The 26,381-nt window shown below is 37.2% G+C and overlaps 1 protein-coding gene across 1 annotated transcript; it reads left to right on the top strand.

The window, feature by feature from the left end:
- Positions 1 to 26,381, top strand: LOC140762559 (1-aminocyclopropane-1-carboxylate oxidase homolog 12-like). The gene is made up of 8 exons (XM_073100435.1): positions 1 to 71; positions 882 to 1,023; positions 1,581 to 1,633; positions 22,984 to 23,046; positions 23,508 to 23,572; positions 23,923 to 24,388; positions 24,973 to 25,294; positions 26,016 to 26,381. Exons 1-8 carry the CDS (start codon positions 1 to 3, stop codon positions 26,238 to 26,240), a joined length of 1,407 nt encoding a protein of 468 aa, XP_072956536.1. The 3' UTR covers positions 26,241 to 26,381.

The following is a 26,381-nucleotide window of genomic DNA, read 5'->3' as shown; positions in this document are numbered from 1 at the left end:
ATGGTGAATGCGGCTGTTGTCCCATGGTTGGACACAACTTTAAGGAGCGTTGGAGCACTACTCGGCTCAAGGTAGATGATGGATAGAGCTTGAACACCACTAAACAACTCGATAGGCTATGGGTGTGCTTAATTTGGATGTAGATGTTGCCAATCGGTGCACAACTCATCGAAGTGACCTAGTGAAGCCTTAGTATATGAAGAGCTTGTGAAAGCATTGCCTGAGGTAGGCCAAATCGCAAACTATGGTGGATTCAGATTTGGTCTAGGCGCATGGGTTGACTAGTTGAAGCGGTGGTGCATGCCAACATGAAGGGGGCCTATTTAAATATGAGAAAGAGCATTTTAAAGTAGTGAGGAACCTAGTAAGGGTTGGACTAGGGCTTAGCTTAGGCCTGAGCTAGGTAAAACTCAGATGCAAGAGGAGAGCCCAATTGGTCAGTGGGCACATGTGTGGCTTGAGCTAGGCTGGCTAGACCCCGAGCGTGCCTAACGCTTATTTGGATCACAACTTAGCTTAGGTGTGATGTAGGGTTAGGCTTGGACACAAGGGGGTGAAACCATTTCGTTAATAGGTGAGTGTGTTAGTTGATTGCTGAGGTTGGTAGTTGTTAATGGAGCAACAGGTGAAGCTGATGTTGACTAGAATGTGATGGCCATGTCTTCATGCTTGTATGGCCATGGAGGAGGTGGGATATGATTGGACATATGTGTGGCCACAATAACCTTGATTAGTGAGCTGATCGGTAGTTCATGAGTTTCTCCACATTACAACTCTCTTCGTCTATGATCCATATTACAACTCTCTTCGTCTATGATCCATATTACAACTCTCTTCGTCCATGATGGAGCTCCTTTATTGTCCTCTATTATGGCTACCAGAGGTCGGCATGATGAGCACTTGGATCATGAGCAAGGTTGCGCAAATTCATGGCCACATATCCATGAAACTGATCTATGGGAGTGCCACACACTCTCAACACTAGAGTGGGCAGCAACCATGCACAAATTTCCTGCATTGAAGGTAAGAGTGGCATGTCATCATGTTGAGGCGGTAGTGGAAGTGTTGGGCTTGAGCTACTCATATGGGTGGCCATGGCAACCGTAGAGGGGGCATGTTTAAGGGAGGAGTGGTCGACATGAATTTAAACCAACCCTAGCTAGGGTCTCTAGGTGGTTTGATTCAAGGTGGAGGGTAGCTAGGTAGTGGTTTCGTCCGATAAGCCAAGAAGGCCAGTAGTGGGATGCTCTTGATCTTATGTTTAATTAATGGATCAAGTGGCATGGATGTTGAGGAACTCAGATCCATAATCTTCTACCACCTTGTTGCCATCAAATGAGTAATAGGCATGCCGAGGAAAGGTGAGTGCGGTAGCAATTTGTAATTATCCAACTAGTTCTGATGCCAAACTGATACGACCCTATGAAGGATCACATCTGAATTGGCAAGCTAAGAAGAACTTTGATGTTGTCTTGACATGGTGCTTGATATGGTGCGCACTGACCAGGTGGGGTGCACATAGAGCTCAGGTTGGCCGATTTGCATTTGCATGTTTTTGGAAATAATGCTCATCGATGCAGGTTGGTGAGCTCACTGAGGTTGATCTAGTGGCTATTGCTGATGAGACTTCTAGGTATTACATGTCAAGGGGTGATGTTTGGACTCAAGAAATGCTCATAAAGAAAACATAGTCAGGTGATATAAATATCTAGAGTTTGGATAGGGTAAATAAATAGCTAGAGCTAATGCGAATAATGATGAAAGATGGATAGGGTTGAAGAATGATGCGAGCAGAGATGGAGGTTGGTCATGGGGTGGTGGTGATGATTCAGTAGAGGTCGAGTAGTTGATAGTGGTTGTGGCTAGCAAATGCTATAGATCATTGAAGGCTATGATTAGCCTACAACTTTACATGGGCAAGGGCGAGAGTCATAAGAGAGATAGAAATGACTAAGGCAAAAAGAATGGGAGAAGCAAGAGACAAAAGAGATAGCTGGGCAAAGAGATATAAAGAGATAGATATGATAGAAGAACATAGTAATCTATTCATGATACGAACTGGGTTAGATCAGATCATATCAAGGGGAGATTGAGCTCAATGGATTGAGTTTAGTTATCTTATCTGCTTATTTGATTTAATTAGAGTCTTATTAGGTTAGAATTTATTAGTTAACTAATTTAGCTATGTGCAGTTTTGGAAAATATTTAAAAGATATTCCACAGACGACCAAATATTACGAAACTACTTGGAGAAGATCGAAGATCTTTTGATCTACAACTTCCGTATTTAAGGTTTCTCCAAATTCAAACTTTATTTATGGCAGAATGAAGAATTAATCCGAGAAGGATAAGGAAGGCTAATTTAGCTATGTCATGTTTATCTCTTATGTAAGCCCTTAAGGTAAGTCTAATTAAGTCATATAAGTAACTAAGGTAAGTTCAATTAATTCATGTAAGCCACTAAGGCAAGTTGTAGTTCGAGTCGTATTAGCCTTTATGATTAGTCCGAGTAGGACTCATTGTACCCCATCTTTATATATAGAGGGTTGGGCTTCTTTGTTTATAAATCCAAGTAAATCCAAGCATTGAGAATTAATTGAGTTTAGTTATTTTTTTATTACCGTATTTAGCATTTTATCGTAGCCGTTAGATCGTCTTTATTTTTCTACGAGTAAATCTAAGTTAGAAATCCTAATGCTACCTCCAACCCATAACCACCATCACCTCCAACAGCCACCATAACCTCCAGTAGCCACCATACCCTATGGTCGTCCACCACCACCCTTGGCCATAACGTCGGATATTTACTGTTCTGCCCTATTATGACATATCTCTATTATTTTATTTTTAACTTTTCATTCCGATCTTTGATCTAGGTGAAACTAGAGCCATTAGAACCCTAACTCACGAGGCTACCACCATCTAAAGTTTTATAATTTTCTTACGTTCGGATCGGTCTAAATTTAATTCATAACAATTCAATAATTTAATGCATACCTAAGATATAAGATATAATGTCTTATTCATGGGAAATAAAATAGAGTCATAAGATAACTAAAATTGAATAAGAAATAAATTATTAAGCTTATCTACGCATCTCAATGTCTCGCTCGGATTGGATTACCATTCTATGTGTTTTATGTGTATAATAAATAACTTCGATGAAGTGAGGCATTAGGTAGACCAAGTTTATTGTTTTATTTTAATTCTATAGTTTTAACTCGTTGCAATAAGACTTGGCAGACTTCATTATTATTTACAGAGTCGTTCAAATGTATATTTGCATGTTGGCTCTTTTACCATTTAGTTATATCATTATTACTCAATTTTATGCCAAAGTATAAACTTTTATTTTCCAATTATTAGGATAAAAGAGTCATTACAAACATACTTAAGTTCCTATAAAATAATAAAAACTGCTCTATAAATATCAATTTCTTTACTTAATTTATATCCACTCATATGGTATAGAAAGCAAGCTCCAAGAACATGGTACATTGGAAACGTGCACGAGCTAACTTTTTGTATACTTTGTTTGTTAATCTTTCGTTTATTCATACTGAGAATGTTGGGCTCTAGTGATCAAGAAAGGGGTGTGGGCTCTGGCAATCCTGTCGATAGTTTGGCCTGGAATCCGGCCCAGCTGGAAGCCCAGTTCCCTCACAAAGCGAGTTCGAGTTCAAAGAGGCAGATGGAGGGACGAGAATCAGGGCCGATGGTGAGTGGGAATTCCTCGGGATTGGTATCAATTATTTCACCCCGAATGGAGAATTCGAAGAGGTGTTCACTCAGCGAGAGAATCCTAAGCAAGGAGAGAGACCTATAATCGGGGAGAAGAGGGGTGTAGCACACCATTGTCAAGAAAATTAAGAATGAGTTGGCTGAGGCATTTTCGTCCATGGTTCCACCATCTAAAGAGAAAGATCGACGATTGGGTGGTTGTTTTCATTGTGGTGGACGAGATCACTGGGCAGTGAGTTGTCGGAATAGTATCTTGTGCTATATGAGCAACAAATTTGGCTATTTGGTAAGATTTTGCAAATTGGGTCAGATGGAAAGTAAGATCTTAACGAGAGGGTCTTCGATTTATGATGTTGAGAGCGTCGGAAGAGATGAGACTGAATGAGTTTAAATTGAAGCTAAGTATGGTGGTGATGGTTAACATTGCTAGATCTCAACAAACAATTTGGAACTAGTGATGGATGCCATGTGGTCTTGGGGGCATGTCTAGTGGGCTCGGGCGAGGAGTATTTGATGGATTTCTCCATCAACTTTGTGTCGTGGAGAACAAATTTAAGAATGATTTCCAAAAGAGAGCCTATCTAGATTCCATTTCAAGTATTCCACATAGTGCTAGAATTATATATCTTTTTTTGAAGATTGTAGAATCTTTTGGTTTCTTAAATGTGGTAGCTGGAAGAACCACTAAAAAGATAAATCTAAATGTGCTTGGTTGAGGGTGATGATTAAAGACATCAATGATATTCTAGTAAAAATAATGATCTTGATTGAATGTATGGTTTTTGATGTTGCCTGTGAAGTGGAAGGGAACATGAACAAGTTGGAAAGGAGAAAGTTTTTCATTGGGTTTACAGAGGAACAGTGTATGGCTCAACCATGAGTAGTAACAAGAGTTAAGGTAGTCAGGGAGAAAGGTCTGGAACAATTCCAAGCAAATGTTCATCTAGGAAAGAAAGTTGGAAATAAGGCGGGACAGGTGTTCGCAAAAATGTGGCATAGGAACATAGCCAGCATAGTGGTCAAATGATGGAGATACAACATTATCTAAATGAAAATCAGTTGTCGAAAGAAGAGAAAAGATAATAAATTTACACTAGAATAGTCAAAACTGAGATTGTCTTAGTGAATTCACTAGAGGATGATGAACCCCATGAAATGACTGAGAAAGGAAAGGAAGACAACACAATGGTAATCATGGAGAAAGATTAGAAAGGAAGAAAAATACTGATAGAAAAGAAGACATAAAAGAAGATGGGAGGTTGGGGGCTCATTATATTGGGAGGAAGAGGATCTGGAAGAAGAGGGTTCAACTGATCAGTTAATGGAGGGGCAAGATTGGCAGATGATAGTCTATTTTGAAGAAGATATTCTAGATAAAGAGCCACCATAAGCTGTTAACGCACAACGATTGAGAAAATACATGAGAAAGAAATTGAGCAAATCCCCTCGGGAGCTTATAAAGTGGAGTATCAAAAATATTCTAAAACTAGGTGGGTAAGAAAAGAAGATCCAAGAGAGGATTATAGATGTAGGCAACGCAAAGGCTCTAGAACAATCTATCATGAGAAGGAACAATTCAAGTAATGATCCTTATATTGCTGTGTCTTTTATTTTTCAAATTGTTTTACTAATGAATTACTGTCTATTGCCCATACCCATGGAAATAAGCTGAGAGAAACTATGGCTGAGCAAGAGGAGAATCTAGGGATTCTCAGATCCCTTGAGAGGGAAATAGCAAAAAAATTTCTACAGACCATTAAAGAAAAGAATATGGCACAAACTGAGGGAAGCATGGGTGCTGAATGTAAAGTTTATTATGGAATATCAAAGAGCTGGGAGGCAATGAGAAGAAGAGAATTTAGGAGCTGAGTTTATAAGAGCAATTAGATTTTATTTGCCCTGCAAAAAACTAAAAAGAAAAAAAAACATCTATACATGCCAGAATGCTGCATGCTCTTAGTAGTTGAAGAATAAGATGTTGGTCTTATATTACATCTACTAGGAGCTCGGGGGGCACGTTGATTGGTGTGAATGAAGATAATTTGGAAGTTTTGGACCGAAAGTTAAATCAACATTCTATGGCAGTGCACCTAAAGAGTAAAAAAGGCAACTATTATTAGGTTTTAACAACTATTTATGGGCCTCAAACTTGGGAGGAAAAAAGTACTTTGGGAGGAGCCGAGCCAAATGAAACAATGGCATGACATTGATTGAATTATTGGTGGTGACTTCAATTCTACTACTTACTCATCTAATAGAAAACAGAAGAGTGGAGGAATAAAAGAGAGAAGCAATTTCAATAAAGTGATACATGACTTCGAGTTGATTGAGATGAAAAGAGTAGTAGAAAGTTTATTTGGTTAAAATGAGAGAGCAACCGGTCCTAGCTCTATTGGACAAAATTTTTGTGAACACTGCTTGAGAATATAGATTTCCGATGACAAAAGTAAATACTTGCCCAGAATCTAATCAGACCATGTACCTTTGTTAGTGGAAATAGGTGCAAAGGTTGTGAAAATAAAAAAATTCTAGATTGGAGCATTTATTGTTCTCTAAAGAGGATTTTGATGACTTGGGGAGAAAATGTTGGAATTCTCTAGTACGAGAAAACTTAGCAATGGATGTGCGGAGAGCAAAAATTAAACAGGTGAGACAAGGGGTAAGAAAATGGAGCAAGAACATTAAAAAAATAAACCAAATTTAAAAGAAAACTTGGTTTGAGGGTATCAATGCTCTAGACATGATTGAGGAGGATAGAAACTTAAATGTTGAGGTGGGTACCGTAGGGGACTTGATTACTAAACTTACTCAATCGTATAAAGAGGAGGAGCTATTTTGGCAGTAGAGGTCAAGGCAACAATGACCGCTACAGGGTGATCTAAATACTTCTTATTTTCATGCCATTGCAAATGGCAGAAAGATAAGGAATACTATTAATTCCTTTATGATTGCAAGGGAGCAGGTTAAGGAGGTGATGACAATTAAAAATCATATTACGAGCTACTATGAGAATTTATTTGGTGTTGTAAGTGAATGGAGGCCGTAGATGACCAAAGAATGTAGGAGCACCTTAAAATGGAGGATGAGGAGGCTCTCTTGCTGAGTGGGCGTTTTACTAAAAGGAGGAAATCAACCAGACTATCTATGGGATGGCAAAACATAAAGCTCTGAGTCCTGGTGGCTTTAGCATAAAATTTAATCACCATTTTTTGGAGATGATAAAACATGAATTGATCAATATATTTCAAGAGTTGTATGAAGGGAAAGAATCATTAGACAAATTACACTATGCTATGCTGAGGACTTTATGTTAAAAAGTCCTTACCAGCAAGCTTTGCGAAAGTGATTGGAAATCTAATAGTTAATTATCAAAGTGCTTTTATTAAAAAGAGATATATTATAGACAGTATGTTGTGTGCCCGTGAGATAATTTCTGGAGTTAAAAAGAAAAAGAGGAATGGATTTGAAGCTTATGTTTGAAAAAAAAAAAACGTATAACAAAGTGAAAAGGGATTTCCTAGAGGATGTGTTAAGATGGAGAGACTTTCCTGATAGTTGGGTTAAGTGGGCTACGTAGTCGAAATTACGTAGTCGATTTCGACTGGCTTCTCTGTAGTAATGATTAATGGGGATCTTGAAAAGTATTTTAGATGTAGAAAATGGTTGTGGCAAGGGATCCTATATCCTCCTATCTATTTCTTCTTATGGGTGATTGATTAAGTCGAAAGATTGAGCAAGCTAAAGCTAATAGGCTGTAATAGATGATACACTTGTTCCCAAGGGAAAGAAGTTGAGATTCTAAAGTTTATTCTTTACTATTTTCTGAATTGAAGATTAACTTTGAAAAAAAAACTCTCTGGTATATTTGGGCTCAAATCTTGACAAAAGGAAAGAGACTAGCTCATATTTTGAACTATCAAGTGTAAAACTCTCTATTAAGTATTTGGGTTTACGATTACATGATAGTAAGCTCAAGAAGAGTGATTGGATGCTTGTTCAGTATTGAGCTTCATCCCTATTACTTGTCTTTTTTAATATATCATTGTGGGTGAAAAATAAAATTGAAATTGATAGATTGAGGAGGAGTTTCCTTTGGAGAGGGTCTATTGAGAATAAGAAAGGCTACTCTTTAATGAACTAGAGGAAAATTTGTAAGAAGAAAGAATTTGGGGGTTACTGATCTCATAGATATGAGTAGGGCTATCAAAAAAGCTTGCCGGCTCGTGAGGCTCGTGAGCTCGACTAGTTTAGAGCTCGACTTGAGCTCTAAATGAGTCGAGCCGAGCTGGATTTTTAAGCTCGAAAGGCTAATCGAGCTGAACCGAGCTAGAGTCAACTCGCTCGAGCTCGGCTTGAATAGGCTCGATATATAATATGTGAGATAATATTATATATATACCAAAATAAATATTTAAATATTAGATAGCATAGTTGGTTAAAACAAATTTTATTATTCAGCTGGTCTGGGTTCGAATCCTACCTACTAAATGTTATTTGTTTCCATAAAGACTATTAGATATTAGTCACATATTGTAATCGACCCATTAAGCCCACGAGCTGTCGAGCCGAGCATGAGCCTCAAATGTTATTTGTTTCCATAAAGACTATTAGATATTAGTCACATATTGTAATCGACCCATTAAGCCCACGAGCTGTCGAGCCGAGCATGAGCCTCATTGAGCTGAAGACAAGCCAAGCCGAGATTTTCTTCCTCTCGAGCCAAGCCATGCTGGGCCCAGCTCGCTCAAGCTCGGCTCTTTTACACCCCTAGATATGAGCAAAGCCCTCCTAGCTAAGTGGTGGTGGATATTGCTTAACTCTAATAACCACATGTCGACAGAGGTGGTCAAGTAGAGATACCATGGAAGAGCAAAGATTGAGGTCTTAATTTGGATTGTTGTTTTGGTTTGGAGCATTTGGCTAGAAATAAATAATACAAAATACTGGAAATTTTTATATCTTAAAAAAAACAGCTTTATTTTTGCACTAAGCAGATAGTCAAGGGGAGCAAGTTGCTAAAAGGCCAAGAATTTTGCTTCCCGAGTGGTGGTGAACCTGGAAGATGATGATTGAACATTAGGTGGCTTGGATTGCTGGCTAGAGAATGATTTTACTCTTGCGAACTCAAAATTTTTTACTACTAGTTGCTCTACTGGTGTAGATATTATCTTTACTTTGATGGTGTAGGTCTATGTTGGTGTTTAGATGGTTAATTGGATGATATTTGTTGTGTAGTTGTGTACCCTCTAGATATGGCTTGTTAAATTGCCTTTTGTTACTAAATGGGGATATGCTTTGATTGGAATTTGATGGTTTTTTTTCATTGAATTCAGGTGTGACGTTCAGGATGTTTATTGTTTCAAATGAAACAAGGCTTTGGCCAAAAAATACAAATCATGAGGTATACATGCAAAAGAAAGAAAAAAACTATATTCTAAACACCAACATAGACCAACACATCTATTCAAGTCCACTAATCCTCCCTCTATTCTAAATTATATGCAGCACAGGTTGAGCCGGGTGGAAAAAATTCCTGCATATCTTGCTTACGATCTAACCGCGATTCTGGTAAGAAATCTAAGCCCCGACAAGACATTAGAGCCTGACAGCTTGAATGCTTGCTTTTTTCAAACTGTTGGGGGGACCTTAAGCCTGCAATCTGCTATGAGATCAAATGCTTCTTTGAATCTACTAAAATGGATGATGATCTAAACAAGATCATCATAGCTCTCATCCCAAAGAAGGAGGACTCTGTCCTGATTGAAGACTATAGACTGATTAGCTCATGCAACACCCTTTATAAAGTCATTCCCAAGATCATTGCACTAAGAATAAACCCTCTTCTTCTTGGGATAATTTCCATTGCCCAAAATGCATTGGTCCCGGGAAGGCAAATCCTTGACAACCATATTATTGCTCAGGAATAATTAGCTTAACTATCTTAAGCGCACCAAGTGCAAGCCAAGCGTCTTCATGATTAAAGCTGACCTCTCGAAAGCCTTTGATAGGGTGGAGTGGGCTTTTATAGAAGACACTCAATCTCTACAGGTACTCGAAAGAGTTCATGGCCCTTATGATGGCGGGCATGACATCCACATCCTTGGCGATGAATATTAATGGAGCTGCAGATGGTTATTCCAAATCGACTAGGGGCATCTGAGAAGGATTCCCCCTCGCCTTATCTATTTATCATGTGCTCAAATGTATTGTCTCTCTTGCCGGAGGAAAACAGTTGCAAAAAGAACTTGGAGGCATCAAGATTGCTCAGCAGCTCCTCCTCTAACCTATTTACTTTTTGCAGATGACCTTCTATTTGGGAAGGCGATTCAGGCCTCTACTCTAAAAGATGTCATTGATAAATACTGCAAAGCCTCGAGGCAAGCCATCAATCTTGAAAAATTTGCAATCCATTTTAGCAAGTACACTTCTACTGAAGTCAAAAATCAAGTTACTAGAATTATCAAAATCAAACCTTTGTCTCAGGGGGAAAAAGTACTTGGGTAGTCCCCTAGTAGTGCCGGTCTCCAAAAAGGAAACTCTCAAATTTGTGGTAGATAAACTAAGAAGCAAACTGGTGAGATGGAAACTAAGCAACCTCTCCCACGTTGGTCGCCTAATCCTCATCAAGTTTGTGCAATGCTCAATTCAAATCTACTTCATGTCGACAATGATTTTCCCTTAATATATCCTTAAAAATATCAATAGCACCATTATAGATTTCTGGTGGGGCTTCAAAGACCACAATCGCCTCCTTTATTTCAAGAAAAGGGTTGACTGCTACTATCTTTTTGGGGTGACTGCGAATAAGGCACCCTAAGCTGGCTAATTTAGCCCTGGTTAAAAAGCTTGCATAGAGACTACTTACTAACCATGGTAGCCTCTAGGCAAGAATCATCAAGGCAAGGTACTTCCCTAACTCCTCTTTTTGGGATGCCACTAAAGGAAATAGCCCTCATGGTCTTGAAGTTATATTCTTCAAGTCAGAGAAAGCTTGTAGAAGGAAGTCAAGTGGCTTGTTGAAGATGGCAATCAATCTCTATACAAGGAGATCCCTAGTTGCTTGGCCATGACCTAAATGAAGTGGAGCTACCGGAAGGTATTCTTAAAGTCAGTGACCTAATGTAAAACAACAGTTGGAATTAGAAGCATTAAATCTATTTTTTCTCAAAAGCAGCTAAGTCAATTCTAAACATTTTTTTGAAAACCAATGTTCCAACAAATGAGGATAGGCTAGTCTGGACACAAACTAAGAATGGTCAATTCTCCACAAAGTCCGCCCTAAATGTTATCTTAAATGGAGACTAGAGGAGCTAGCCATCTGATGAGATCAACATTGAGATTTGGAAGATTATCTAAAAATGCAAAGGAGTTATCACTTGAATTCTAACTTTTCTTTGGCGTTGTGTCGTTGATATGCTACCGATCCACACTTCGCTCAATCGAAGAATACCAATGATAGAGCCAACATGTAACGCCCCCCACTCGGCATGCGCATGTGCAAGCCCATGTGACCATATGGCACGCGCGGCGCACGCGACAGATCGGGCGGAGCCTGTAAAGCATAGATATACCCCTGTGCACGTATAATTATGACATCATCAAATAATACATGTAAACATATCCATGCTCACATAATCCAATATCAAATAAATCATATTATCAACCAAATAAACCTATTAATATATGAATATTTAAGTTCACAATAATATACATTATACCACTACATAATCTAGCAGGACTCACACAGGCCACGACAAACTATCAAGATACAACTAAACAACTAATACACGAGTACACTATAATCTGACAATTACTATATAAATCATCGTCTGATATAATAAAGTACAAATATAACAATCAACAATATAACTCAATTTCTATACAAACTATCATCTATACCGTCTCGCACCTATAGCTCACCTCATCAATCTAAAATATCTTCTTAGGATATCTCAAGTCGCTATCACGTACAACATATTTGAGAGGGTTAGAAAACAAATAAAGAGAGTCATGAGCAAAAGACTCAGTGAATAAACCTTACCTCGAATCAGTGATGCCAAATAGAGAGTAAATCATGTACTAGATAATATGAATCAGAAAGAGCATAATGCCATGTATGAGCATATATATATGTATCCCCAATGACATATATATAAATAAAATCAATTCTCATGAATGAGCATATTATACCCTCAACCAAAATTATATTTCATGATGAAATTATAATATAACATCACCGAATATAACAACATATCATGTATAACAATCATGATCTAATGATACTAGTCACATCAATGATGATGAATGATGCATGCCAACAACTAGATAATCGTATATGTCAGAGCTAGATATAATCCATATATCTCTCACTATCATAATCATTCGTCTCAACTCTGAATATCATCCACTATGCTAGACTACGGTACTCGGCCTCAAACTTGATACACATCATGCCACAAGCTCAGAGCATACTCTGTCACACGCTAAGAGTATATCTGGAGATAAATCATACCCTGCCATACGATAAGAACATCTCAGAAGAAAGTAATTATATCCTGCCATACGCTAAGGGTGTATTAATGATAGTTATACCCTGTTATACGCTAAGAGTATAACCATCAGCCATCACCATACTCTGCCATACGCTAAAAGTATGTCTAGTATCAGTCCGGACCAGATACCGTTTCAACCATCACATCACATACACAAGTATTTTTATGATTTCCTATACATGATAGATTATATTAATATATCTAGTATTACAATAGATCATGCAACTTAGGAATTTAGGTGGTAAAGAAACCAAGAGAAAAATGAGTAATATAGACCCCAACTATGTATCTAACACATGCAAACTCCTGCTAGTCTATCACATGCACACTCATGCTAGAGATCATCTCGGTATAAAATCATAACAATATAATCATCTCCAACCATCTTTATATATCACCAATATATTCATATCCCAGATCAGCCTAATCAAATACATGATAAAATATGTTTGACTAAAATTATCTCTAGATAAAGTCATATAATCATGTTGGAGGCCAAAACATGTATGTATATAATATATAATATATCTTAATTTGATAAAGACGTCTAGGAGATAAAATTACTCACCGTTTGATCAAAAGACCTAATACACGTGTCCCTCACGTCTATCAATCCATCATCACAAATCACTAGCAAGGTCCATAGGGTCTCGAATAAGAGGATTGGGGTCTGAAAATGTTTAAGTAATATAAAGTTAGTTATTTATCCAATTGGAATCCGTTTGTATAACATATGATGATTTATTAGGTTTAAAATTTCTTCTTTTATTTTTATTAAATAATTTGATCTATATCATATATTTAATTATAATAATATTAATATGTTATTATTCTAATTGTAGATTTATTTATAAAACCATAGTTTGCTAATTATATATTAAGTATATAATAGTCAATCTCTTTTGATAAAAAAATGTAAAAAAGCAACATGTACAATAATGTAATTTAAAATACAAGCACATATATTATATAATATTATATAATTGTACTTTAATTATTTTGTCACTGCTACCCTTGCTAAACAAATTAAGAGTTGCATGTAAAATAATCTTTACTTAATCATGTAATATAAATATTAAGTAAGCCTACTATTATATTACATGCATAATAATGTATAATAAGTTGTACATATATATATATATATATGCCTAATTAGAAAGACATGTATTAATCTAATAAAAATATATGAAGTTAAAAATATAATTATGTACAAATATTTATAATTATAATTAACTAAAATTACACAAATTACACTTATCTAATAACCATGTTACTAAATATATCTATTCTTGAAAAATTAAACTAAAAATCTAATTTAGATTAACTAAATAACATAAGTAATTTAAACATGTTTTTTTATTGCTAGAGAAGGTAAAACGAAGAGAGGAAAAAGAAGTAGAGGAAAAGAAGAAGAAGAAGAAGAAGAAGAGAAGGAAGGGAGGCTGACCTAGGCTGCGGCGGTGGTGATGGCGATAGCGATAGAGGCAGGCCGGCGTCGGTAAGAGGATAGAAAGAGAGAGGTAGGTGATTGAGAGAGAGGAGGGTAAGAGAGTGAGAGAGAGAGAGAGAGAGAGAGCACGAGAGTCTTAGAGAGAGAGAGAGAGAGCTATAGAGAGAAGCGGTGAGGGGGTGTGGCGGCGACGACGGCGACGGCGGTAGGCTGGCATCGGTAAGAGAAGGGAAAGAGAGCTCGAGAGAGAGAGGTGATTGAGAGAGAGAGAGAGGAGGGTAAGAGAGAGAGAACGAGTGTAACGCCCCCGCCCGGCACGGACACGTGCACGCCCACGCGCCCACACGGCACGCGCGGCGCACGCGACAGGTCAGGCGGGGCCCGTCACGCACAGATACACTCCTGTGCACATACAATCATGACATCATCAAATAACACCTGCTAACATATCCATGATCACATAATCCATCACCAAATAAATCATACTCTTAACCAAATAAACCTGTTAACATATGAATATCAAAATACACAATAATACACACTAGACCGCTACATAATCTGGCAGGACCCACACAGGCCACAACAAACCATCAAGATACAACTAAACAACTGATACAAGAGTACACTATGATTCGACCTGTATTATACAAATCATCGTCTAATACAAAAGAGTACAAATATCAAATACTGGTACAACTCAATTTCTATATAAACTATCATCTATACCAACTCGTATCTATAGCTCACCTCATCATCGCTCTAAAATATCTTCTCAAGTCGCTATCACGTACCACATATCTGAGGGGTTAGAAAAGAAATAAAGAAAGTCATGAGCAAAAGGCTCAGTGAATAGACCTTACCCCGAATCAGTGATGCCAAACAGAGAGTAAATCATGTACTGGATAATATGAATCAGAAAGCACCATCATGTCATGAATGAGTATATGAATGTATCCTCAATAATACATAAATAAAAAGTAGATAACATGTCATACTGATAAAAATATACAATCCTCGACAATGAATAAATAAATCTCCATGTCATATAATCATCATAACTCTCTATCAAATATGACACATGATGCATGCCGACCATGACCATGTTATGATATCAAATGCAATCATATGTGATGTATATTGACCACTCGATAATCAGGTAATCAGATGATAATGAAATTATATGCATTTCTCAACATCTCAATCATCAATGTCATCTCTATATGTCATCATCATACTAGACCACTGTGCACAGTCAACACCCGGTACCCGATCTCAACATCATGCCCGAAGGCTCAGAGCATACTCTGCCATCCGCAAGGAGTATCTCAAATATAAGCATACCCTGCCATCCGCTAAGGGTATCAACATCCATCCAGACCGGGCACCCTTCTAGCTGATAGAAATCTCGTGAGGATAACTCGCCACATATGCCCTGGCGAACGACATGTGTCCGAATGTCTGCTGCGCACACAGACTAACGACCTCGGACGTAAGGCCAACAGGATCGCGACCATGTCGAGCGATCAATCATCCACCATGCGCGTCCTAACCCTCGCGCCCACTCGGGTATCCTCACGCTTTCTATCAACTATCCTATCAATCACATTTCATGCTTTCCTTCTAAATGACAGATCATATGCATATATCCAGTACAATAACAAGTCAATGCATAACAGAAATTTAGGTGGAATAGGAATCAAGAGCAAAATGATGTAATGCAAATTCCAACCATGTATCTAACACATGCATACTCATGCTAATCTATCACATGCATACTCATGCTAATCTATCACATCCATACTCATGATAGAAATCATCCCGACATAAAACCATAACAGCATAATCATCTCCAATCATCTCTATATATCACCAATGTACTCATATCCCAGATCAGTCTAATCAAGTGCATGATAAAATATGCTCGACTGAAATCATCTTTATATAAAGTCATATAATCATGCTGGAGGCCAAAACATGCATGTACATAATATATAATATAACCTAATTTGAGAAAGGGGTCTAGGGGATAAGACTACTCACCGTCTGATCAGAAGATACAAACCACGCATCTCTCACGTCCGTCAGGTAACCGAGTGACACTCATCACTAGCAAGGTCCACGGGGTCTCAAATAAGGGGGTTCGGGATCTGAAAATGTTTAAGTAACATAAAGTTAGTTGTTTATCCCATTATAATCCGTTCGAGTAAAATATGATGATTTATTAGATTTTAGAATTTCTACTTGTTTTTATGATTGGCTAGATTTTAATTATAAATAAAATATAGATAAAAAATTTAATTATAATTAAATTATATCTTGATTAATTAGGGACTATGTAGTCATTATCTTATTTGTTACAAAATAATAATGTATAATAAATTATTAGAATTATTTAAAATGTATCTCATGAAAATATTGGTATATAAATTTGATAATTATAATTTACAAATCTATATATTAATCTAATAGAGATATAAATAAATAATCATGAGTATTACTTATATTTATACCTAATTAATCATTGATTATACAAATTACAATTAATACTAATCATATTGAAGAGTATATTATTATTAAAATAATTAATGTCTAAATAATCTATTTGCATTAATTAAGAAGGAAAAACCTAAATAAATAACATCAAATAAATAAAGAGATAAATAATTAAGACACTGCTACAGTGCTGGGCTCGGCCCAGCACTGCCTGCTACAGTGCTGGGCCGAGCCCAGCACTGTGCAGAAAAAGAAAAGAAGGGTGGAAGCTGAGGAGGGAAAAGAAAAAGAAAGAAAGAAAGAAAGAAGAAGAAGAAGAAGAAGAAGAAGAAGAAGAAGAAGGGAGGATGGGAGGGACGTGCGGACCCGGAATGCAGGGAGGGCGCCGGCAGCTGGTGGCCAGCCAGCTGCCGGCCTCTCGCCGACGGCTCGGCTCCGACGGGCCCGAGCCCAAGGTAAGAAAGAGAGAGAGAGAGAGAGAGAGAGAGAGAGAGAGAAGAAGAGAGAGGAGGAGAAAGAGCTCACCGGCGCTCGTGGAGGTGGCGGCGGTGGCGATAGTCCGGCCTCGGCGAGAGAGAGAGAGAGAGAGAGAGGTTTAGAGAGAGACCAACCGGGAGAGAGAGAGAGAGAGATTTAAAGAGAGAGAGGGAAGGCGGTGGAGGAGGAGTAGTGGCGGCGCCGGGGCCCGCCGGGGCCCACCGCGGCCAGCTGGCCGCAGGCGCGTGGCGCCCCACCAAGCTGCATGAGCAGCTGGCATGGGCACGAGGCCGGCCACAGTGTGGCCGGTCGCGTCGTGCCCATGATTTTTTTTTTTTTTTTTGTTTGGGATTGGGTTGTTAGAGTTAGATAGAGAGCGCTAAAGAGAGAGAAGGTGGTGAGGGGTGCGGTAGCGATGACGGCGACGGCGAGAAGCCGTCAGCACGACGGAGAGAAAGAGAGAGGTTGTTAGGTTTTTAATTATTGGCAATTGTGTACAAAATATTCTAAGTGTATTTTTTACATGTATATGAGTTTTACACAAGTCTAGAAAATCTCTGGTTTGAATAATTGCAAAATTATTGAAGCAAAGTTTATGAGATCAAGTCATACCAACGAAGTTTGAAAATCTTGGACTTTCGTGAGTACGGATAAGGCTAGGATTTGGCTCTATCTTGAAGATCATGAGTACAGATAAGACTCGGATTTGGCTCTATCTTGAATATCATATATAAGGATTATGAAACCCTATCTCTAGGGGAGTGGAAGAAACATTATTGAGGGTGACTTCTTGAAGCTACATCGGTTCTTCTACCAACAAGGTTCCACTCATCTACAAGAATTTAATCTTTCGTCTTAAGGGCGATCAAAAGTTACAACTATTGAGGAAAGTAAGGACATCGACTCTATGAAAGTTGAACAATTGGTAGGAAATCTACAAACATTTGAGTCCAGTCTTTCAAAACCGAGAAAGTCCAAAGGGATGGCTCTATCCACTGTTGAACAAAATTTAGAGGAGTCTGATGATGAAGGTGATTTAGATGTTGAGATGTTGGCTATCTTTGTCAAAAAGTTTAATAAATTCTTTCGGAAGCCAAACAAGTTGAATGCTGAAAAATTTGATAAAAGCAAAGATTTTATGAAAAAGAAAAATACTGTGAGTTCGAATACAGGTGGTAGCAACAACAATGTCAAACAGAAAAATAAGAATTCTGATAATAAAGTTCAATGTTTTGAATGTTTTGTTTTGGACACATCGCACAAGAATGCCCTAATCGTCTTAAGAGGAAGGGTAAAGCTATGAAAGTTACTCGGGATGACTCAGATAAATCTGATGAGGATTCTAAAAAAGACGAAGAAAACTTTATAGCTTTTGCCTCTTCTCTACTTAATACTGACTCTGTTATTGATACATATAGTTCAGATGATCAAGACATGTTACCAGCTAAGGAAGATGAATCTGAAATTCAAAAGGCATCTAATAACTTGTACCTGGAGTCGTTTAAACTCAAAAAAAGCAATCTTAGACTACTTCAACGACTCAAGGTAATCGAATCAGAAAGAATTCAATTTGAGGAGAAGTACAAATTAGAACTTAAACGTGTCAAAAACCTTTCTGAACAACTTGATAATGCAAAAAATAAGATGAAGGCTGATGAAATTGAACTAAAGCGATTGCAGAAGGAAATGACATTTCTAAAAGGGAAGAACAAACTTGACGAGATTCTAAAAGCTCAGATCTCTGGAAAAGACAGGTATGATATTGGATACACTGGTAATTCAAATAATAATAAAACTGTCTTTGTTTCTGTAGGTATACAAAAGGAAGAAAACGTGAGGTCATCAACCGCTTTTTCAAAATAATCCTGGATAAATGTCTCTAAATTGAAGTTCAATCAACAAACTGGTAACTCTTCAACAGCACCAAAGGTAAACTTTAGTCATACTCCTCGACAAAAGGTGAGTAGAAAAGGGTTTGTTCCAACATGCTTTCATTGCGGCATTCTAGGGCATATTTGACCCCGTTGCAAATTTTTGCAAAAACCAAGAAGTGCTTTCATTTATGGGATGAAAACAAAAGCCATATGAGTCAAGAAAAGTGACTTGAAATGTTATGTTGTACATACTGCCTTGAAAGCTTTAAATTCTGACTTGTGGTATTTAGACAGTGGCTGTTCAAGACATATGTCAGGCGATAAATCCTTATTTTCTAATCTCGAAGAACATGAAGAGGGAGTTGTGACATTTGGAGATGGTAACTCATCCAAGGTAATAGGTAAAGGAAAGGTAAGTATTCCAAGTGTTCCTATTCTTGAAAATGTTCTTTATGTTAAGGGATTGAAAGTAAATCTACTAAGCATCAGTCAATTTTGTGACGAAGGTTATGAGGTAAAATTCTCAAAAAATGATTGTACTATTCTAGATCATGATGGTAATGTTATATGTTTTGAATCTAGAACATCTGATAATTGCTATGTTATTAGAACTTCACATAATCTGAAATGTACCAATGCAAAACATACTAGAACTCATATGAGTACAACTACCAAACTAGGAAAAGACACTTTACGAAAAAGTGTTGATCAGACACTATATAGGAGCATGATTGATAGTCTTTTGTACTTAACTACTAGTAGACCAGACATTGCATTTAGTATCAGTGTGTGTGCTAGGTTTCAGTCTGAACCTAAGGAGACTCATTTGTTTGCTATGAAACGTATCATAAAATATGTCAGTGGCACAGTTGATTTAGGTATCTGGTTTAATTATGACTCGGGTACTATCATATCGGGATACACGGATTCTGATTGGGCAGGTTCATGTGATGATAGAAAAATTACTTCAGGTGGATGTTTTTATGTTGGAAACAATCTAGTTGCTTGGCACAGTAAGAAACAAAACTTAAGGTGGATGTTTTTATGTTGGAAATAATCTAGTTGCTTGGCACAGTAAGAAACAAAACTCGATATATTTATCTACTGCAGAGGCCGAGTACATTGCAGTAGGGAGTTGTTGTTCTCAGTTACTATGGATGAAACAGATGGTCAAAGATTACGATATTAAACAAGATACTATGGTGCTTTATTGTGACAACATGAGTGCTATTAATATATCGAAAAATCATGTTCAACACTTGCGTACAAAACATATAGACATCCGACATTATTTTATATGTGAGTTACTTGAAGACAAAATAATAGCACTAGAACATACTGAGATGGAGAAACAGTTGGGTGATTTGTTTATAAAACCTTTGGATTTACAGAGATTTGAGTATCTTCGTATTTCTTTAGGGATTTGTGCTTTGGACTGATTTTATTGGGATTTGTGTTCCTTTTAGTTTGTGAGTTTCTTTCGTTTCGTTTGATTTAGGTTTTGTTTTACTTTGAAATTTTCTTTAGTTTTAAGTTTCAGATTTGCCGAGAGTTTTTGTCATAAAAAAAAAATGATGCACTCTTAGATTCAATAATATACTCTTGACATAAAAATATGATTTGTCTCTTGATTATGAGTTATTATAGTCAATTTTCTCATCTTGTAGTATATTGTATCAATTTTGATTTTGTCACTCCCTCAACTTTTATAATAATGAAACCAAATTTAATGCACTCATAACGTATTGTGTATTCTTGAGTGAGCATGATATCATGAATTATTTTTTTAAATAGCTCACTATTAACTTTGATTTGCATAGTTTGACATAATTCTTAGTCATCAAAAATTTGTTCATAAAAGATCAATGAAAAGGGCTACAATGAGTTAGTGTGAAAGCCGTCTTGTTTAGAGTCCAGTTTGACTCAGTACATTATTTGCAAATTAAAAAAAAAAATTATATATGTGAATTTCTTCTTGCACATTGTTTGATTTTTACTACAAGAAAAGGGCTACCTACTCATGTGTGAAAGCCATTATTGCACCTATATGTTTCAGTAAAAAAAAAATTACAGGAAAAATTCCTGTCATGTTATGGAGAATAAGTCGAAAAGTGTAAAATTTTCTATACTAAGTCGGTTTGACTACTGTGTTGTATCATTAGTTAAATAGGAAAGTTTGTTTAAGAAGATAGTTTCATGTTATCTATGCTCAACTTGCATATGTATATTGTTATGATCAATCAAGATTAATTTAATTTTGAGTGATGCATTAGAATTGATTATAATATGCTTTTGATGATTTGATTAATCTGTGTATGACTTATTTTATTTGATTATCATATTCTATGTCTTGAATCTATTTTGATTTTCTAGAAGTGCATCTCCAAAAAGATTTCTGATTTTTTCTTAGACTTTTTACTTTAAAAAAAAAGGGGTTTTTTTTCAATGTTTTCTACATCAACGGCTACAGAGCGATACAAACATAATTTTGGCACTCCACCTGTTATCTATGAACGGCCCGTGGTTATTTCTGATTTTTCTTAATTGGGGGTTTGAACGTAGATTTTTGCGTTTAAACGTGATAAGATGGATTTCATTTAGGGTCTTCATGGTTTCTAGAATTTTTGGATTTCTTGTTATTTTTTTGTATGCTTTGGGCATACGTTGAATCTTGCGACTTTTTTCCTTCTCTAGAATGCCTAACAAAGCTACAGTTACTAAGAAACCAAGGCCGCCTTCTTCACCTACCTCGACTCTGTGTTGACGATTCTTCATCGTCAGTTCATTCCGAGTTCCTAGTCTTTGGCATTTGTGTCAAAAAGGGGGAGAGTGTGTAGTGTGTGGTGCGTGGAAAGTTTAGGAGTTTACTGGTGTAGGGGGAGTGTTGGCATAGGGAGAGTTTATTAGAGTTTACTAGTTTACGTGAGTTTATTAGAGTTTACTGGTTTATGTTTACTGCATAATAACTTTGCTTAAGTACTTTTGAACTTATGCTTGCTTAATAACTTGTGTTTGGATTGTTATTCATTTCAAGTTATTTTCACTTGATCTTGTATTGGTATATTTTTATTATTTGCAGGGATTGAAGTGCGAAATCTTCTAGACTTGTTGAATACTCATTTTGAATTCTTTATAATATTTTGTAATCTAGTTGTTTTGTCACAAATTACCAAAGGGGGAGATTATTAGGTTTTTAATTATTGGCAATTGTGTACAAAATATTCTAAGTGTATTTTTTACATGTATATGAGCTTTACACAAGTCTAGAAAATCTCTGGTTTGAATAATTGTAAAATTATTGAAGCAAAGTTGATGAGATCAAGTCATACCAACGAAGTTTGAAAATCTTGGACTTTCGTGAGTACGGATAAGACTCGGATTTAGCTCTATCTTGAAGATCATGAGTACGGATAAGACTCGGATTTGGCTCTATCTTGAAGATCATTAGTATGGATAAGACTCGGATTTGGCTCTATCTTGAATATCATATATAAGGATTATGAAACCCTATCTCTAGGGTGGTTGGAGAAGATTATTGAAGGAGACTTCTTGAGGTTACATCGGTTTTTCAACGAACAAGGTTCTACTCATCTACAAGAATTTAATCTTTCGTCTTAAGGGCTATCTAGACGAAAGATCAATCTCGAGGGCTACTGAGATTGGACTTCAATCACAAGAAGTAGTGAATCGTGGGTTCTAGCGATCAAGACTGAGAGGAACAAAGTCGTTTGGATCGACGGGTTGTTTTGTGAGTCAGTCTTGTAACTACTACTATCATAGTGATTGGTTTTGATCCGAGTTTGGATCCGTGGTTTTTTTTCCTGTTTTAGGTTTTTCCACGTTAAAATCTTGGCGTTCATCTCTACTTTCGTTTTTAATATTTCTTCTAATTTTTACTTAAACGAAAGAGCAATATCATTGCCTAGAAGTTAGATACATACGTGTGTCTAGGGGTTTTTTCAGAGGTGATAGAGAGAGAGGAGGGTAAGAGAGAGAGAGAGAGAACGAGCAAGTTAGAGAGAGAGCTATAGAGAGAAAAGCCAATGAAGGAGGTAAGGCAGCAGCTGCGGCAGCGCCCGGCCCGCCGCAACCAACTGGCTCGGCTCGGTTGGCCGGGCAGGCAATTGTGAGCGCACGTGGCACCGTCAGTGCCCTCATTGTGCGCCCACAATTTGCATGGCACGAGCTCGTGCCATGCAACACCAATTTTTTTTTAAAATTTCTTTTTTTTTTGTCTCTTTTTATATTTAATTTATACATTATTATTATTATTGTTACTAATATTATTATTTTATTTTATTTTAATTAATTAATTTTTTTTTTATCTGGGTTATTACACATGTCCAATGTGTAATGAAGCTTTAGAAACAGTTGCTCACTTTTTGCTTTGCTGTAGCTTTGCAAGAGCAGTGTGGTTCGCCAGTAGGCTAAGCCTCAGGGTTGAGCTCTCGCTTCTCAGGTTGATCAATGGATAGTAGCACTGCATGCAAAACTCTCGACGGACAATCTAGCTTATGCTTTCACTACTGCTTGGGCATTATGAAAGAACAAAACAAGCAGACCTTTGACAAGAAATAGCCGAACACAGATGCATTCATTGAAAAAGCTGCTAAGTTGAGGGAAAATGGCAACACACTCCCCTCAAATATACAAGGAGCTTAAGATGGAGGGAACTTGGCTCCACACCCGATCATACAAGAGAGATGCAACTTCCTGCCGGAGATCTGATATGTTGGGTGGATGCGTCGTGGTGAGGCTCTCATGATGGTGGAGTGGGTATCCACTTAATCAAATATCCCAACGATGAGGGTTTAAACAATGTATCTTCTTGAAGCACAGCAAAATGCCCTTGTAGAAGAAGCGCATGCTCTTCTGTTGGGATTAAAATGGGGTCATCTCTAACTCCTGCGACTCCTACAGATGGGTATTTATCGACTGCCTTAGAATGGTCAACGCTATCAATAGGCAGGAGGGTCCTAAGACTGGTCTGTTGCTAGTATTCTTCATGAATGCAGAAGCCTTTTAATGGCCAACACAACAATTGAGATCATATGTACACTCACTTGTTGGGCTAGCAGCAAGGAATGGTCAAAGCTTGGACTTTCAGTTCAAAAAAAAAAAAAAAAAAACATTTTATAGCGTAGCATTTTAATATCCACCCATCATGGCGCCACGAGAACCAGCCATTTTGGTTGGATCTTTTTACTACCAACTCCTCAGTAAATCCAAAGAATTCTCAATTTGAAGTCATTTGCCGCATTATTGAGTTGGTTTCAGGATGCCAGAAGCAGCAGTAGCCGGATACGATCGAAAGCAACAAGTGAAGCAATTCGATGACACCAAAAAGCCGGCGTTAAAGGCCTCGCCGACTCTGGCATCACCAAGATCCCAAGAATCTTTCTCCACGCACGAGAAGACCTACCAAAATCCTCGGATCATGGCGACAACTCTTCTAGCATCAAAATTCCAATCATCGACCTGAAAGACATCGTCCACGGCGGCCTTCGCCGCGAGGCGGTGGTCGTAGAGATCCGCGAGGCCTCGGCTTCGTGGGGGTTCTTCGAGTTGGTTGGCCATGGAGTTCCAACCACTGTTTTGGATAATTTGGTAGAAGCAACTCGGAGTTTCCATGAACAAGACGTGGAAGAGAAGGCAAAGATTTATACTCGTGATGATCGTGAGAAGGTCAGGTACTCCTGTAACTTCGATCTCTACGAATCCAACGCCGCCAACTGGAGAGACACGATTACCATCGTCTTCGATGGATCGCTTGATCCAGATAATATACCGATGGTCCTCAGGTAAATAAGTTTTAGATTCTATAAATAGTTATAAGAGGATATAAATTAAAAAATTACATTAAATATAGAGTAACACTTTTGTCTTCCAAGGAGTACAAAAACAAAATCTCGTTAAATTGTTAGTCTGTCAATATAAGTCGAAACAACCACAACTACGATTTCTCAAAAAGAAATAAAAGACAAGGTAATTATTTAACGTTTTTTTTTCAGTATGAGATCTTCTAATTTAAGTATTACGATCAGTTATAATTTTTTATCATGTTGTTTAAATTTTATTTACTAATATGATGCTCAATTTGAAATAAATTTTTTAAGAAATTAACATAAAAATCGACCTGTTAGTCAAAAATTTTGTTACAAAAGACAAATTTGTCTCGATACTTTAAAAGTTGTTAGCATAACTCTTTCTATGACTTGGTATCCTTGCCCTAGAGAATAATTCTAATTGGCTCTCTCAACAACTAAACTACAATAAGGCTTCAAACCATATGCATATAATGCTCTAATAAAGAATATATATAACTTTATCTAAGAGTGTCTTAAGCCCAAGAACTAGAATTTTATTTGTGATAACCATATTGCAGAGAGACAATTATGGAGTATAGGAAGCATTGTCTTGGAGTTGTAGAAGTAGTGTGTGAATTGCTATCAGAGGCTCTTAGGCTAAGGTCGGACTACTTAAGAGGCATGAATTGTGACAAGAGCCAAGTGTTGGTCGCCCACTACTATCCACCATGCCCTCAGCCAGAGTTAACTCTTGGCACAGCCAGGCATACGGGCCCGGCATTCCTCACCATTCTTTTCCAAGATGGGCTCGGTGGCCTACAAATCTTTCATCAAGGCCGTTGGGTGGATGTTTCCCCTATTCATGGTGCTTTGATTGTGAACATTGGTGATCTCCTTCAAGTACTCATCCCTCTTAGTTTTAGTAACTGATTTTTTTTTTGTTGCTGTCAGGATATATCATATAAATAGATATTGCAATTATTTGATAAAATGTCTTTAGTCTAGATGTGAAAGAGAATGTTAGAATATAAAAATTATGGTTATCTAACAACTTATACTTTTAGAGTAACCAGTGAGTTACTAGAAATCATATTCAAATGGTTTATTCTTGAATGCACCTATGGTTGTCAAAAGAAAGTTGATGGAACTATTTTCTATATATGCCACTTAATAACTTCCTAAATGGGTGTTTGGTTGCTAGAAATCGAGGAAAGAAAAAAATGTACTTTTGATCTTTGATTATAAAACATAAGTTAAAGAAATGACTTTCTTACTTATCAAAAATAATTTTACTTCCTTATTTTAACTTTTTTATTAAAAAATTACTTCACTAAACTGAGCCACTTTACTGACTTTAATATTTTGCAACCGAACACCCTTCGGAAAATTCCTAGCTCGACCATCACTTACTACATAGGTAAGTAGTTTTTGGAGCTCTATAACACATGTAGTTAACATAGTAAAATAAACACTCATCATCAAGCATTAATGACTCCTTTGCCTTCCATGGTTTGAAATAAAATAGACCAGAGATTATGTAAATTAACTCATTTGTGTATTTCTTAAGAATGTGATTATTACAAACCACATCACGATGATGGTCTTAATGATTCAATTGCAGCTCGTGAGCAATGACAAATTCAAGAGCGTTGAGCATCGGGTCTTGGCCCTCCCAAATGGACCAAGGATTTCTGTGGCTACGTTTCTTAATCCGAGTTTAGATGAACAAAAGCTTTATGGCCCCATCAAAGAGTTGTTATCTGATGGAAGTCCTCCACTATCGAGGGAATTTCTACTGAATGACTACATGGTGTACTATACAAGGACTGTTGAATACTCCAAGTGACTCTGGTTCCATGCATTTAAACATTCAGGTGCATAGATGTATTTAGAGATATAAAAGGATTGTTTGATTGATTATATTTTCTAATGCTATATTTGTTAAATATATATATTTGACTGATTATATTTCATAATGTTTAATTGA

This window comes from Typha angustifolia, chromosome 7 (genome assembly GCF_048772165.1).
Source record: "Typha angustifolia cultivar Huaian chromosome 7, ASM4877216v1, whole genome shotgun sequence".
In the NCBI taxonomy this organism is placed as follows: Eukaryota; Viridiplantae; Streptophyta; class Magnoliopsida; order Poales; family Typhaceae; genus Typha; species Typha angustifolia.
This window is presented reverse-complemented; position numbering and strand designations above follow the sequence as displayed.

Excerpts from the sequence above, each read along its gene's own strand:
- LOC140762559 (XM_073100435.1), top strand. The coding sequence starts at position 1 with ATGGTGAATGCGGCTGTTGTCCCATGGTTGGACACAACTTTAAGGAGC. Across the intron at positions 1,634-22,983 it reads ATTGCTGATGAGACTTCTAG|CTTTGCAAGAGCAGTGTGGT; the intron begins GTATTACATGTC and ends GCTTTGCTGTAG. Across the intron at positions 24,389-24,972 it reads AATATACCGATGGTCCTCAG|AGAGACAATTATGGAGTATA; the intron begins GTAAATAAGTTT and ends ACCATATTGCAG.